This window comes from Wyeomyia smithii, chromosome 2 (genome assembly GCF_029784165.1).
Source record: "Wyeomyia smithii strain HCP4-BCI-WySm-NY-G18 chromosome 2, ASM2978416v1, whole genome shotgun sequence".
Lineage (NCBI taxonomy): Eukaryota > Metazoa > Arthropoda > Insecta > Diptera > Culicidae > Wyeomyia > Wyeomyia smithii.
Window position 1 is genome coordinate 268117942 of NC_073695.1, and position 15833 is coordinate 268133774.

The window sequence follows — 15833 nt, forward strand, 5'->3', positions numbered from 1 at the left end:
CCACTCACAACCAACCCAACTGGTCTAGATTCAATCCTAGCCGACACCGGGAGATTTTCTGAGGCGAAAAATCTCTGGGATCACGCCTTCCATCGCATGAGGAAGTAAAGCCGTTGGCGCCGGTCCGTTAATAAACGGGTCGTGAGTTAGGGTCCTGGGTGTGGAGTCGCCTCCCTGGGCGTCGGTGATTGGCCACAACAGTGGCGGAACTAGACCGACGGAAAATAAACGAGAATAAAAAAAAAAGGCCGTCATAATACCTTTTAGATATAAAGTCGTGACCATGGCAGAGAATTCTCAAAGCTTTGTCACAACCAATTTTGCTTTCAAGAAGCCGTGTTGTGCAGTTGAGACACGGTCTAAAGTTGGTTCGAAAAGATGGGAGTCATTACGTCGAGAATTCTGTTGTTTTTACGTCTGCTGTTTACAAATATCCAGAACAATTGGGGGTTTTTCTTTACTCCGTTCTGCATTCCAGCAAATGTATATCTCACAGGCTTCTGTGTGCAACACCTTCAAAGTTCGAAGAAATTCTTTGTAGTCCACAACATTCGTCTGCAGTTCGATTCCGATGCATTCTTTTTAAAACTCTGCATTTTTCGTATAGAAATTGTCCCGAATCGAGCAATCCTCAGTCAAAGGTGCAAACCTTGTGAAGATGGTAAAAATAGTGAAGTAAAACGACAAGACGTTAAAACCTAGGACGGTCTTCATAATTGCTGAACGTTCAATTCCAAAATTGATAACATCAACAGAGTTGTGAAGTTCCAACATGTCGCATACTACTGATAATTACCCTCTGTAAGTTCATAAATAGGAGATGAAAATATTACTCCACGAAACATCCGTTCATGCTGCTTTCATGGACACCACATCCAATAATTCAAGGTTTAGGTGCTATTTGGACATCCTAACTCCCAATTCGCAGCGAGTTCGTAATCCATGATTGATTTGAAAAAAATCCTGCAAGAAATTTTAGTTAGATTACTAATCTCTTTACGAATGTGCTGTTCAACGTCTAAGTACGTAGTCCAAGTCCAAATTTTACGGTGCGTCAGTTAAGGTTTAAAAAAAATTCTGCTCTGCTTTTAACTCTCTACACACGTGGATGGTCACCGCTGGGCCCTTATTTTACGAATTGATGCATCTCGTGTTGAACAAAACCAATGCAACGTGAACATTGTTTTATAGCAAGGTATACTCGACATGCCGTCTTACTAGTTCAGATAGGACGCCTCTGATCAAACGCTGTCGTACGCCGCCTATTATGCGAATCCGGGAATTTTGACGGTTAAAATATAACGAACATCCTTGAATAGGGTAACACTCAGAATGTGCACCCATACGGCCAAAGCCTTTTATATGAAAATCGGATATGCACTTTATTCCACTTGAAAGTCGCATAGTTTAGTACTGACATAAATATCATGAATATATTTCTACAACGTTTTCTTTCAATATTAATTCATTTAGCGTCGATTCATGTTTTTGTTTGTTTGTTTGTTTACTGAGAAAAAAATATCGCGAATATGCTTGATCACCTGCTGCGACAAACTACAGTTACATACAGTTCTGCCAGGCAATCTGGAACGTTTCCCCGCTCTCTCTTTGTCTTTCCACTCTCTCGCTCTCTCTTTCTCTCTGTTCAAGGTTTCTGTAGTTTTTACTGTGTACTATTTTGTAGTAGGGATAGGTTTCGCTTTTCTCTGTTTAAATTGGTTAGAATGGAATTCATGAAAGTTTTGCTCTTTTGTCTTGTTACGTAAACAGTTTCTGCTTGCTTTGTGTGGGTGTGGGTTTGGTTGTTAAACTTTTATTAACCACACAACTCTGGTTGTATTAATTCATAAACACCTACGAGACTCTGCCCATCGTCAATTAATACAGTATCTAATTTGGCTTGTCCTGCCTCTGGCAGTCAGCTGGATTGATTCACATAATAGATTGATTTTTACTCTCTTTCTCTTTCTATCTTTCTTTAATTTAATAATAATAATAATTATAGTAATCAAAAGTCAACATAAATAATTGCTGCGTGTGTGTGTTTGTTTTCTCAGTTCTACGTTATCTTGGCTCTTTTGTGTACTCGCGTTCATTCATTCATTTTGAGAATGTGTTACTATATTACATCATAAGTTATTTTTTCATTTAGTTCAAATTTGTGTCTGTGTGTGTGGGTTTTAAAGTTTTATTTAATTGAAGCTTTAATTACCTCGATTTTCGCTAGTAACGTAATTAGTTGTACATTTAGCAAACAGTTCCAGGGAACACCTGGCACTTTTTCTTTCTGCTAGTTTTGCGTCACCGCGGTATGACGGTGCTAGTCATTAGTTTCCTCTACCTTCGACCACACAGGTTGGACTTTTTGCTTGGACAAATTTCTGCCTCTGAAATTCGGCCCTTTTCTGCGTTAGAAAAATCCCTACTAATGCTACAAATGTAAGTTTTTTTTTTATTTTTACTGTTCAATTTTGAGTAAGTATTCCCTGACTCAGCGCATTCGGCCGCAAGATAAGCTTTCGTCAAAATATCTCTAAAAAAATCCGAGCACAGTGTGTCTGTGTGTGCTCCTAACGATCAAAGTCACGTTCGCTTATGATTCGAGACAAACTCACGTCCAACTTTTCGAACTGTATCGTAGTGTTCTTGACAGTCGAAATGGCTTGCTGCCCCCGAATGCGGGGAAGCTTCTACTAACTGGGGTTTCATATGACAACGCGGAGAAATTTCCTCCAAGCTGCACTGCGTTCAGGTTGTGCGACCAGAACGATGTAAAGTTTCTCCCTTCAGACATGTTCTCATCTTCTTTGAGGAAATTAACAACATTTTATAATGTTCTACAATAAAATCTGCTCATTTAGCTACAACAAATTGTGGGTTTCAAACAAACCTGATTTCGTTTTTCCTGCTTCAACTGTGTATGGCTGTGTAGAGAAAAAGCTCTCCCTTTCGGATCCTGCCTGTATCAATTTTACTGCTGCTGCTGCTGGTGCTCAGAAGATGGCTGTGAAGACGATTCGGTTGTTGGCAGTTGGATCGGGTCTGGAAGAGTGAACCTTTTCTCTACGGCAAAGTCTCATTTGGGTGTGTCACTGCTGGTGGTCCACCTGTCGAACTCGATGCCGGAATCGGGCGAAATACCGCTGCTAAATGGCCCCAGCAGTTCGATAGCCGCCTGCGTACATTTGCACTCTACCTCGAAACAGGTGCAACTGTACTTGCCGAGATGCGTCCGTGGCCCAGTACTATCGGAGTGGTGAGGCTGATCGCCGGACAGATTGCGCCGTAGACCCAATCCACTGGAGGACGGAAACTCTACTCGGCTGTGCGACGATGACGAAGGCGTTGAAGCGGAAGAACAGGCACCAACAGTGGTACCTCCGGGAACCAGTTTGGCTCGGTGGTTCGAATCGATGTTTAGTTGTCGCTCGAAGGTGTGCAACTGTTCCATGAAGTGGAAGTTCGGGGAAACATCTGGTTTGCGGGCTCGGACCAGCGAGAACGCATCATTTAGGCAGAGCGTCCGCGCGAACATGATATAGGCCAGGGTCACCGTTACCGATCGCGAGACGCCCGCGAGGCAGTGTACCAGCACGCCAACACCCTTCGAGCGGGCTTCATCTGTTATTTGTGTGAGAGAAGAAAAGAATATAGATTAAACGGAGGCGATTACATATATGGAAATTTCCTCATTCTTTTGATACTTGTATTCCTGAATGTACCAATTTCTCGAGGATCTGTTTTAAGGAAATCTTGCAACGAATGATGTTAAGGGTGGTTTTAAAGAATTCTTTTACTTTGCCGGTTGATTTCATTGATTTACATTCGAGGCATGAAATCCTGACGCAGACCAAAACAAAACGAACTGTGATTCGTATTGCTCCAAAGCGAAAGCCACGGAAATTGGTACATTAGAAAAATTATGTTTCTGGAGTTTTCCGCAGTTGAATTTGGGCGCCAATACTAACCGATGAATTTTATTGCATTCGGGAAATGCCCGGCCAGATCCTGCGACCAGTGGTCGGTAATGGGAATCTGCAGATACTTTATATGTCCGTCACGTTCGAAAACATTTGGCAAATCAGGAGTCACATTTAAAATATACTGAAATGAATATAGAAAAATATTAAAACAAACAGTTTCAGGTGCGACAATACCGCCATCATACCTTAATGTTGTACTTTTTCAGCGACTTGATATCTTCGCTGTGGGAAGCGTTTCCAAGGAAGAGGCCGGTCATGATCTCCACCGGTTCAACTTTGACCGGTTCGGCGAGATAATTCGTTGTACTTTCACAGTCGGACGATTCGGTGCTGCTGCTGCAGGCCGAATCCGAGAACGGAATGGATATGCGGAGCGATCTGGAAATAGGTAGAAATTTGTTCGATTATCAATGCGTTTAGATAATGCACTGTTTTTCTCTCTCTCGTTCTAGGATAGTGCGTACACATCATGATAGTACACAGTTTCTGTATGCTTGTTACGAGTACATAACGACAGATTGATTATTCGAGTTAGTGGGAAGCTGTTAATATTAAAATCAGTTTGTGTATGCACTTCAGGGGGGTCATAAATGAAACCCAACAAACATGGGACTGTACAGCGGTTTTCCTCCACACAGCGAAGGAGAAACGTAACAACACGTGGGCATCTTTGACAGTTAAGATGAGAAAAATAACTCGAGCGTAGTAGCCTTTGACCCGCAGTTGAAAAAGTAGCCGCGTAGCCGCATGCTATGAAGCAAAATCGCAACAAAACAGAACAACTTTGCTAACAAAATAATAACACCGAAAGAAGAGCTGGTCTCTGTCAGAGCTCTAAAATCCAAACTACAGCTAGAATGGAGAATGGTCGGATTGCTTACGGATATGCGAACAGTGGCATCAGTGCTGCGCCAGCCGCTTTTCGGATCAACTGTTGGACAAGGCCGTCCGCGGAGGGGTCTCCGGTTCTTGAATTGGAAGAAAACAATTAAAAATGTTTACAATACTCGCTAGCGGTTAGTGTGGGGTAAAACTGTAAACCGAGGCACTGTCCTTCCGCTGCTGTAGACGTTTGGCAACGCTGTCAGAGCTGGCATCAAAGTTACTCCCGTACTAATGAGGGAATGTCTAGCTGTGGCGACTTGTAATCATGAGGTCAACCTATTGAAATTGCTTATAAGAAAAAGTGATTTCATCGGACTTGCGTTTATTGACCTGAGATTTTATATTTCCTCAAAAATCAATGCCGAAGGTAGTATTATAATTTTGCAGAAAAGTTTGAACAACAATACTCCGAATAATCAAAACGAAACTGATTATTATTGAATTATGAAGACATGAAAAAACTAAATTAAGTATAAAATTATAATTATGAGAATGAGATATTTCAGACATATTAGGATATTTTTCACACCTGTCGTTTTTGGCGTTCTGTCTTATTTTTGATATTGTCGACATTCCGAACATTTTTTTGATATTTATTAGGGTGGGGAATCGTTGTATGGAAAAAACGAAACTTGATAGCAGAAGGCCAGAACCAAGTTTTTTTTGTTCTTTTTGGGGCCCCTAACAATCCCAAATTTATCGGAAGTCGATTGGTTTAGTCTCCGCTTGGCGCATTGCATTTCAAATTTATATGGAGATTTGTATGGAAAAACCAACTTTTTTGCATTTTTCATTCTAAAGAGCTCAAAATGGCTTAAACCAAAGGTTTTATGACTTCAAATTGTAGGTTTTTTTTGATGCCTAACAACTTGGCCGAAGACACTAAAGAGCTAGGGTGTCCCAAAAAATACTAGAGCTGTCCAAAGTTGAGTATGCCGAAATTTATGTTGCAAATCATTTTTTCTGCCAACACTGCCAGTGTACCGGCGTTAGTCAGGTTTCCATCAGAAGTAACCTCTGAAACACGTTGCAGATTCTACCAACGCCTAGAATATTGACCTGAATTTGTTTGTTTGATCCAGCTGAGTGTATAAACTGGTTACGACAGGTTATTTCTGATGGGAATGCTACTGGCGTCGGTACATTGGTAATGTTGGCAGAAAACAAGATTTTCTGCATTTAAATCGACATACTCAACTTTGAACAGCTATAGCTCTTCTTATGGCCACCCTAGCTCTTTAGTGTCTTCGGCAAAGTTGTTAGGTATCTAAAATACTATACTTTAACATAATGTAGTGCATTATTAGAGTATTATTGAGCTCTCTAGAAAGGTAAATGCAAAAAAGTAGGTTTTCCCATATAAATTACCATACAAATTTGAAATGCAATGCGCCAAGCGGAGACAAAACCAATCGACTTCCGGTAAGTTTAGGGTTTTTCGGAGCCCCAAAAGAACCAAAAAAGCTTGGTTCTGGAAAATCGATCATTTTTCCCCACCCTAATATTTATTTATATAAACTCAACAAAAAACTTAACAAATGCCAAAAAATACACTTTTTGAAACTGAGTCACACAAAAAAATTAAAAACATTAAAAGAAAAAGGACATGCAAAAAGACCAAACATAGAGAAACAACACGAAATTTGAAGCAATATTTTTTGTAGAAATTTATTAGAAATAAATGAAAGGTGGAGTGAAGAGCAAAACCATCAATTTGTTCAAAAAAAGTAAAAAATTAGGGATTAGGGATTTATTATGAAAATAAAACAACGAAAATAAATTAATAGAAAAAAAAGAAAAAAAATGCAAACTAAAAAAAACGAAATAAACTAAAGCTGAGAACAATTACATGAATGACGATAAAACAATTCATAAATTGAAGATGGTAGGTAGTACTCAAGACTGGTTTGCATGTTCAACTCTGGACTACCGTTGCACAATGGGAAAAAACCCGAATTCCCACCTATTAATCGCCGCTGACCTGAGATATAGCATTTCAGATGTGGAATTGGCCAAGTCGTTTTTGTGATTTCCCTTTTTAAACATATACCACAAAAATCAATGTTGAGTTTTACGCTCAAAAAGGGTCTTAAAAAACAACAGCCGATCTCCATTTTCATAGGAAGTGCCCGCGTGCTTTCCGAGGAATTGAAGACCCGCAAGTTCACCATCGTAGCACTGCATCAGGTATGCTGGAAAGGGACGATGATCATACTATCGACCAAAGTTGTGGAAGCACACATGCGAGCTGGGAACTAACCGATCAGTCCGAGAATGTGCAGGTTGAGGACTAAAGGCCGTTTCTTCAACATTACTATTATTAACGTGCTGTGGGCTATGCACGTTAGTATGCTCGGAAGTACCGATGACGACAAAGACGCGGTCATTTGGAGAAAGAATACGACCGCAGCTGCCCGAAACAAGATCATTATCGGGGACTACAATGCTCAGATCGGCTATACGTAGCACCTTCTTCCAGCATAGTCTCCACCACAGAATTCCCGATCAGAAGAGCGTAACTAAAAAATTACAAAATTCTATCAACGCGAGATACAAATAACATATTTTGATAATTTTCTATTATTCCATATAACTTTTATAACAAAATTGAATCTGAATTTGTTATAATAACAAAACCTGAAATGAAGTAGTTCTGAAACAAGTCTTACTAATTTTTCGTTTTTATCAGAACCTGTTGTTTCTAACAATGTTTGTTATTATATTGTTCTATATACTATCTTATTTTGTTAGAAAGCTGATACATTAGTAACAAATTAAGATATGTGTTTGATACTAGTAGAATCATTTCTGTTATAATTTCTGTTATTTTAACACCTAACGGGATCAAATTAAAAACGCAGCCTGTAAGGTAACAAACTAACAGCTTCTGTTACTTTTTTGTTTTTTCTTTCTGATCGGGTTACCTAGAGGTCATCAAATAGAACGCTGCCAGAAGAGGGTGACCCTGAAGATGCGCGAGCAACAATGCTGCATAGAGCCACCCGTGTGGCCACGGTGGCAGCAGGTCCAACTCTTCAAGGAAAAAAAAGCGCCGCCAGGAAGAGGAGGAAATCAACGCATCCCGCAGAAACTATGTCCCACGAGCTGAAATATGTAAGGATAAGGATGGAGGTATTTTGACGGATGATCTTGAGGTGATCGAAAGGTGGAAGGAGCGATAAAGACCTGAATGGCGTGCAAGCAGGAGACTACAACAGGAGCGAAGGAGACGTGGTCGGTGTGACGAACGACGAAGATATGCCACCCTCGACAATAAGCGAAGTAAAATATGCGATCTGAAAGCTCAAGGACAACAAATCTCCCGTAAAGAACGGCATCGGAGCGGAACCCCTGGCCCTGAAAAATTGGCTCGCTGCATCGGCTGATCGTTGAGAACTGGGAAACAGAACAGCTATTCGAGGAGTGGAAAGAAGGGGTTATCTGCCCCATCTACAAGAGCGACCAATTAGACTGCGAAAACTATCGAGCGTCCCCTTTCCACACCTACAGATGGCTTGCCAAAACATCAAGGTAAAATTTCCGACCCGGGATTTGTCTGAAGTCCATTTTGACGAATGTTTCATCGTCCATGAAAATACAGCTGTTGTACTCGGCCAGGATTTGCTCGTATAGCTTTCTTGCTTGGGTTTTGGCAACCAGGTTTTGTTTCAGCGTCCTGTTGGGTTGTTTGCTGGCATGATACAACCGTAATCCTTCACGCATACGGATTCGACGAACTGTGCTATGTGCTACATTGAACCTTCTCGCGTTCCATCTTGGATAACTTTTCAACGCGTGTACCAATCCTGACGAAATTTTCACTACCAAGTAAACAAACCTCCCAGATCGAAACGCTGTCATTAGTTCCAACGCCTGTCACCATTAGCCAGCAGATTTCTAGAGAGTTACCAGGCCGGCTTCATGGAATGACGGTTTACGACTGACCAAATCTGTACATTGCGGCAGATCCTCCAAAAGGGCCACGAGTTTAGAGTCCTTACACATCATCTTTTCGTCGGTTTTAAAACTTCATACGACACAGTATGGAATATCCTTGACGAAAACTTTTATGGAAGCTGACATAAATGTTTAAAGTGAGGATTTTGGGTGGAACGTCGGACTGCTACGAGTCTCGACCGGTCGTTCTCTACGAGCATGAGACGTAAACAATGCTCGAGGAGGACTTGCGAGGGCTCGGAATTTTTGAACGTCGGGTGCTGAGAACCATCTTTGGTGGTGTGCAGGAAAACGAAGTCTGGAGGCGTAGGATGAACCACGAGCTTGCGCGTCTCTTCGGCAAACCCAATATTCAGAAAGTGGCTATTGCTGGAAAGATACGCTGGGCAGGGTATGTGGCTCTAATGCCGGATAACTACCCTGAAAAATTGGTGTTCGCTTCAAATCCGGTAGGAACAAGAAGACGAGGGGCGGAAAGAGCGAGATGGTTGGATCGGATGGAACTACGTTATGCTGGTCGTCTTAGGACGTACGACAATTTGAGCAAGCAACATATGTGATCACAATCGCTGCTGAACTGCTCAAAAGTAGACTTATCCTATGTAAAAAGTTCCAGGGAATCAAATAGTGATAATTTCATTAAGTCTTTGGCGTTGGAAATGGTATAATTTACCCCAAATCATCCTGTTTTGCGATTTCTATTTTAAATCGTATATCTCTCAACAGTTCCCGCTGAATAGTCTACTCGTGAATGGACTTTTCCGCCGCGCAAGAGTTACATTTTGCCCTAACCACTTTATTTTTATAATTTTCATATCAATTTCCATATGTATAGTTTCAGTCCGTTCATGTGTTTTTTTTTTCTTGTAGCAGCATAAGATAGATAGGGTAGGGAACATATTCTAAGCAGCTTTAGGTACCACCTGTGTATTCAGACGAAATACTCGAAACGTGCACGCAAAAGTTGAAGTCTTGTACAATCATTGTGTCCTCCCGATTCGCACAAATGTTGCACAGAAATCGCACAATAAATGTGTGAAACGCATAACGCAACAGTTGTACTGCGAATACATTGACATAGATTGAAATCAAGATATGTATCATATACCGACACTTCATTTCTCACATCGAGTGTATTAGTGACTGCTCTTTCTCTCTTGCTCGTAGATTTTCCATACGTGCGACGAGACTAGATTCTTCACATATTATTTGCAGGTTGCTCTTTCGCTTCTTTTTCCGTTTGGGATGCGACGCGCAAGACGATGTCTCGTTGCTTTACGAAATGAGCGAGACACCCGTGGTGTACATACTAGATGCCAGTGTTGTTAGTCTCACTCATACTGTCGATGCGTGCTTGCTGCTATTCAGAGGAATGCATGAAGAAGAAAAAGTATCTCTCTCGAAAACGTGTGTGCAAAAGACTTGAAAAGCGTAGCATATGTCTCGTCGTCAAGCAGAAAGGAGGAGAATGGTTTTACTTCTCGCTCGCTTTGCATGCTGCTTGATACCAGTTAAAACTGTTTAGGTGTAGTAGTTTGGAGCTGCCAAATACATTGGAGAAACGCTAGAGCATTAATTGCGTTATGCCCAACACGCAACCATTGTACTGGTTCCGAGTTACATCAACAATTGCGCTAAAAACGCACAATTTGGTGCTGGTTTCGCACCATCCAACTTTTGCGTGTGCTGGGTGAAACTCGGACAGTAGTATATCAATCTGTTCTCTATCGTTTTCTCTGTCAGAACTCGTTTTCAGATTGTAAAACTAAGTTAGCAAATGTTAACAATCATTATTAAAAGTTACCAATCGAGGGACACTATTCCAATCACCCCGAACCTATTTTAAGCAGTTTCCATGTTTTGCAGGCGTTTTTTTTCAGCGCCCGTTCATGTGTTTTTTTTTTTTTGTAGCAGCATAAGATAGATAGGGTAGGGAACATATTCTAAGCAGCTTTAGGTTCCGCCTGTGTATTCAGACGAAATACTCGAAACGTGCTGGGTGAAACTCAAACAGTAGTATATCAATCTGTTCTCTATCGTTTTCTCTGTCAAAACTCGTTTTCAGATTGTAAAACTAAGTTAGCAAATTTTAACAATCATTAATCAAAGTTACCAATCGAGGGACACTATTCCAATCACCCCGAACCTATTTTAAGCAGTTTCCATCTGTTTTGCAGGCGTTTTTTTTTCAGCACCCGAAGTGGCTCCTGAATGGCTGCAATATAGGTCGATTTGTTTCAATTGCAACTGTTCACAGATTTCTTTGTGATTAACGGTATTTCTTATATTCGTAAGACAGCTAGACAATCGAAGTTTTCGTTTCCATCATTGAAATTGTCGATATTGGTCAAAATGCAGGAGTTTGAGGCCTGTTTTCTTCAACTGATTAAAATAGGCGCTACTGCTTAATCCGTTCCCTACCCTATATATTGATCAAATGCATTCTTTTCATCCTAGGTTTGCATAAAAGATGCAAAACATCGACAATTTCCAATAATGTACAGTTGCAATTAGGCAAAGCGATTTTAATATGAAAATTACAGAAATAAGGTAAATTGGGGTCAGGTAAACCACATATGGGCATTGATTCACCGGTTTAAGTGGTTATATGAGTTTGAGTATGAAAATCACAAAAATAAGAGAAAATGGGGCAAAATATATCACTTCCATGGCTCGTAATCGAATGAAACATGCGATATTTTATATTCCGAAGCTTGGAATGCTTAAGATATTTTATTTTAGCTGTTTTAGATATTTTAGCAGAAAATTCAATGTAGCACGCAAAAGTTGGATGGTGTAAAACCAGTACAGAATTGTTCGTTTTTAGCGCAATTGTTGATGTGATTTGAAACCAGTACAATGATTGCGTGTTGGGCATAGCGCAATGAATGCTCCACGCGTTTTTTCAATGTATTTGACAGCCCCAAACTACTACACTTAAACAAATTCAACTGGTATCAAGCAGCATTGCAAAGCGAGCGAAAAGCAAAACCTTCCTCCTTCTTTCTGCTTGAGAACGAGATATATGCTACATTTCTCCAGTCTTCTGCACACACGCTTTCAAGATACTCTTTCTTCTTCATGCATTACCCTGAGTAGCAGCAAGCACGCACCGACAGCATGAGTGAGAATAACAACCAGAGTTGCCAATAAAATTTTCGATTTAACTGGAAAAAGGCTGAGGAAAAAACTGGAGAAAACTGGATTCCAAATAAATTTAAAAGAGCAAAAAAATGATTGTGAGAGTGCTTTTCTGTTATGAGGACTGTATCCAGTGACAATTTTTTATACAGCAACTAAGAGATAACTCTTCGCAAAAAAATACTCATTTTAATCAGAACTGTTTTGTTTCGGGCTTACATTTTGTTAAAATTATGGACTGAAAAATATCCTCTAACAGCAACAAAATTTAAAATTACGCAATCAATATATCTCAAAATTCAGAAAATAGAGCAACATTTTCTTCCGTTACATCAGAGAAGTTTAAATTTAAATTATTTCTGACTTCGTTATCTCTTGGTATCTAATTCTTCTAACAATTTTTAACTGCTACGCAACAGAAAATAAATAGAAATTTTTTCATGGTCTGGTAAAATCAAGGGGCTCTTGTGGCTGTCAAACTCCATACATTTTCCATCTACCACTCATTGATTCTGGTACCAGCGTTTCTGGTACCCACTTTCTGGTTGGTTTACCCTAAAACTTGTTGCGGTGAAGCTAGCGTTGATTACAAAATGTTGTGAACAGAATTTTGTTTCTTTTTTTTTGCAAATCATTCAATGGTACTTTTTAATGACCAAATCCATCGAAATGAATCGATCGAGTATTATAGCTATTTAAATCTAGTGAGTTCTAGTGAGTTGTTTGCTGCTCGCACTGCTCCATGAGTAGCAGTCACTAATACACTCGACGTGGGAAATAAAGTGTCGGTATATGATACGTATTCTGATTTCATTCTATGTCAATGTATTCGCAGTACAACTGTTGCGTTATACGTTTCTTACATTTATTGTGTGATTTCTGTGCAACATTTGTGCGAATCGGGAAGACACAATGATTGTACAAGACTTCAACTTTTGCGTGAGATAACCATTATATGGATTTTATAAAAAATCGAAGGGGTTGTGTATGAGACACGACCGCAAAGTTAACGTTAAATTACGAGAACCTGTCCTATGGCAATGTATTTCCTGTGAAAGATTTTGGAACACATTCGATTTGAGTTAATCAATTTAATGGGGTGAAGCGGCTCTTTCCGTGTTTTTTCCAATATTGTTATGTAATGGAATGTTGTTTGATTGGCTGGAAGTCATTCGAAAATAACGTCAGAGGTTGCTGGAACGCAGTTATAGGTATAGCACCACCTCACCGTTAAAAATAGACCACCTCTTCACCGTAAAAAGTAGGAGGGTGCTATCCAATAAATAACTGCGTGGTTATCGTAGGACTATGATAGTTTCATACTTTATTAGACTCCGTGCGATTTGTTTTCTCCACAATCTCGAGACGAAAGTCACAAAAATGTTCAATGATTAAATGAATAAAATTATTAGGATTAGGTTCTTATTCATATTAGTGCCTCCATTTGGTAGATGTTCGAATGAAAATAGTTTTCAATTGTAGCTTCTACTGGCAACCCAAATATTTAAGCCATCTTTTCGGTATTCTGGAGTTTGTTGCATTACTACATTGTTAAACACATGGCACTCTGCGTAGGTGAAGGAAACAACAGGTAGCAGTTTGGTAATAAACCAAATACTCCATCACAGCTTCAAGATAGACATAGTCTCTCTACAAGAAAACGGCCAATACGAATAAACTTTGAACTAGGGGCCAGCACGATTCGAGCGGTCATTAGCTGATTTTGAATTTTTTTTTTCACAACAAATTCAAATTAGGCTGGATTATCTGCAGTTCTTCGTATAATTTCTCACATTTTGAAAACGAGATTGATCAAGAATAAATCATATTATCATTATTTGCAACGTTTTGGCGAGTGGCAGACAAATACTAACTGCTTCAATTGAATAATTTTGGGGCGCTTAAAAGTGTCATTGCTGTCTTACCACCAGATATTTAATATTCCATAATAGACGTACCAATGCGATTACGCGTTCAATAAGGCGGTGAAATGGAAAGAAAATTCAACGTAGATGAATGTTATACGGATTTTATAATGTAGATTACAAGAGTTATACACATACATAAGACATACGTAACACTGGCGTTTTAACAGTAATTTTATTTAGAGGGTGGTACCATTCGAGTAGTTCATTTGTACCAACTTTTTTGGAAGATTTCTTCCTGAGTGTTACGTATGTCTTATGTATGTGGTTATACCACTGAACATGGATCAAAATAAAACCTTCATCCTTCGATTCCCTGGAACTTTTTACATAAGCTTTAGAACAGAAACCTGAGTCTCGTTTATTGTTATACAGGCTTTAGAACGAAAATCACATAAATAGGGTGAAATGCAAATACATATAGGGTAAGGGATCCATAATTCGCCCTGACCCCATAATTCGCCCACCCAATAATCAACAAATTGTTTACGGGGTTTGTTATTGAATTTTTAATGTTTAAACACGGTTCTAAGAGTTGACACTATGTTGCGAACAATAAAAAAAAAAAAATAGGTGGGCGAATTTTGGGTACTCGGATAAAGTGGGCGAATTATGGGGTCGTTACCCTACCATTTCTAGGCCCGGGAACTAAATGGAAACATCTCTATTCAGTCCCTCGGAATTTTATATGTGAGTTTGGTTAATTTTTGCGCACAAAAATTGACTGCAATCGTAGCTATCCAACAAATTATTTTGTCTATTTAAAGCTCATTGAGCTGCTATTAGGCGGATTTCGGGCCGAACTAAAGTTTAATAGGCAGTTATACAACAAAATTGTTTGTTGGGTACGACAGATAACCCAAAAGCACGCCAAAATTGGATGAAAAGGGCAAACTTGACCCTTTTCCGTACCCTGAACAGGGCGAAATTATCAACAGTCGATTTGTTGATCAATTTTATGTAAGAAATGCTATATTGCAGGAAGTTCGGGTTTCGTTATTCCCACTGTGCGTTAGTAGAATTAAGTTGGCTTTGATTGACAAGAAAAAAAAGCAGCTTTCACTTTTCTATGATTTCAAGTAAGCGGGACCAGAATTGATAATATGACACTATCACACGCGTTTGCAGACCTTTTTCTCTTCATTTTAGAATTTAATCACAGCTCCATGGCTGTGGTTTCAATATTCATAAGGAGCTTCCAAAGAACTTCCTTTACTGATCAATTTATAACCTTTAAAGGCCTAAACGTGTATTGTATTACAGGCAAAATAACTTATAGTCACAGAATAAATACCAGCAAACAATTTTGTTGAAAAATGGCTTCTTAAGCTATAATTCAACCGAAATCCGCTTAATAATAGCTCAAAAAGCTATAAATCAGAAAAAAATGTTTGTTAGGCCTCCAAAAAAAAAGCAAATGAAAGTAAGAGGGACCTATTTGAAGAAAAAAGTATTTTTTCTTCAGTTTATTAGTTTCAAACCAATCATTAAGTTGATTGCAAGGCTCATGAGAGCAGAAACTAGTCGATCTGTTGGGACATTCTGTCGATTTTTTTCGATTTTTTATACAGAAATAATGAATGTCACAGTAGGCGGTTAGTATTAATTTTTGTATGTTTGTTCACGGCATGCTGTGACTGAACGCGGAAAATTTACCTTTAAACTTCTCATCATTTCCATACTTCTACGTTTTGCTGATATTTTGTATGGTATAAATTTCGGAATATTTGCAAGAGACAAAACTAGTTAGACAAAGAGGTGTGTGAAACAGACCTCACTATAAAATATTAAAAAACATTGTATTGTTTGAAACAAACAGAGGTAGAACAAGAGAGGAATGTCTATCGAATTTATAACATCGTAGTGCTTTCTGCTAGTATAAAAGTTTAAATAAAGTGTTGCTAAGCGAACAATTTTTACTTCAGCTCGGTCGTGCCGAAAA

The 15833-nt window shown here is 39.3% G+C and overlaps 1 protein-coding gene across 6 annotated transcripts in view; it reads right to left on the reverse strand.

The window, feature by feature from the left end:
• Positions 1-1406: 1406 nt before the first annotated feature.
• The window catches only part of LOC129721261 (dual specificity protein phosphatase Mpk3), a 60707-nt gene continuing 46280 nt past the window's right edge, over positions 1407-15833 (reverse strand). For 4 of the 6 annotated variants that reach the window (XM_055673616.1, XM_055673615.1, XM_055673617.1 and 1 more), the window contains exons 4-7: positions 4865-4951; positions 4169-4361; positions 3969-4104; positions 1407-3621 (exon numbers count right to left, since the gene is read on the reverse strand). In XM_055673616.1, the coding sequence (XP_055529591.1) occupies positions 3077-3621; positions 3969-4104; positions 4169-4361; positions 4865-4951 (961 nt within the window). In that variant the 3' untranslated portion in view covers positions 1407-3076. The remainder of the gene's footprint in view (positions 3622-3968; positions 4105-4168; positions 4362-4864; positions 4952-15833) is intronic. The other 2 variants (XR_008727376.1, XM_055673618.1) reach the window with 2 other exon arrangements.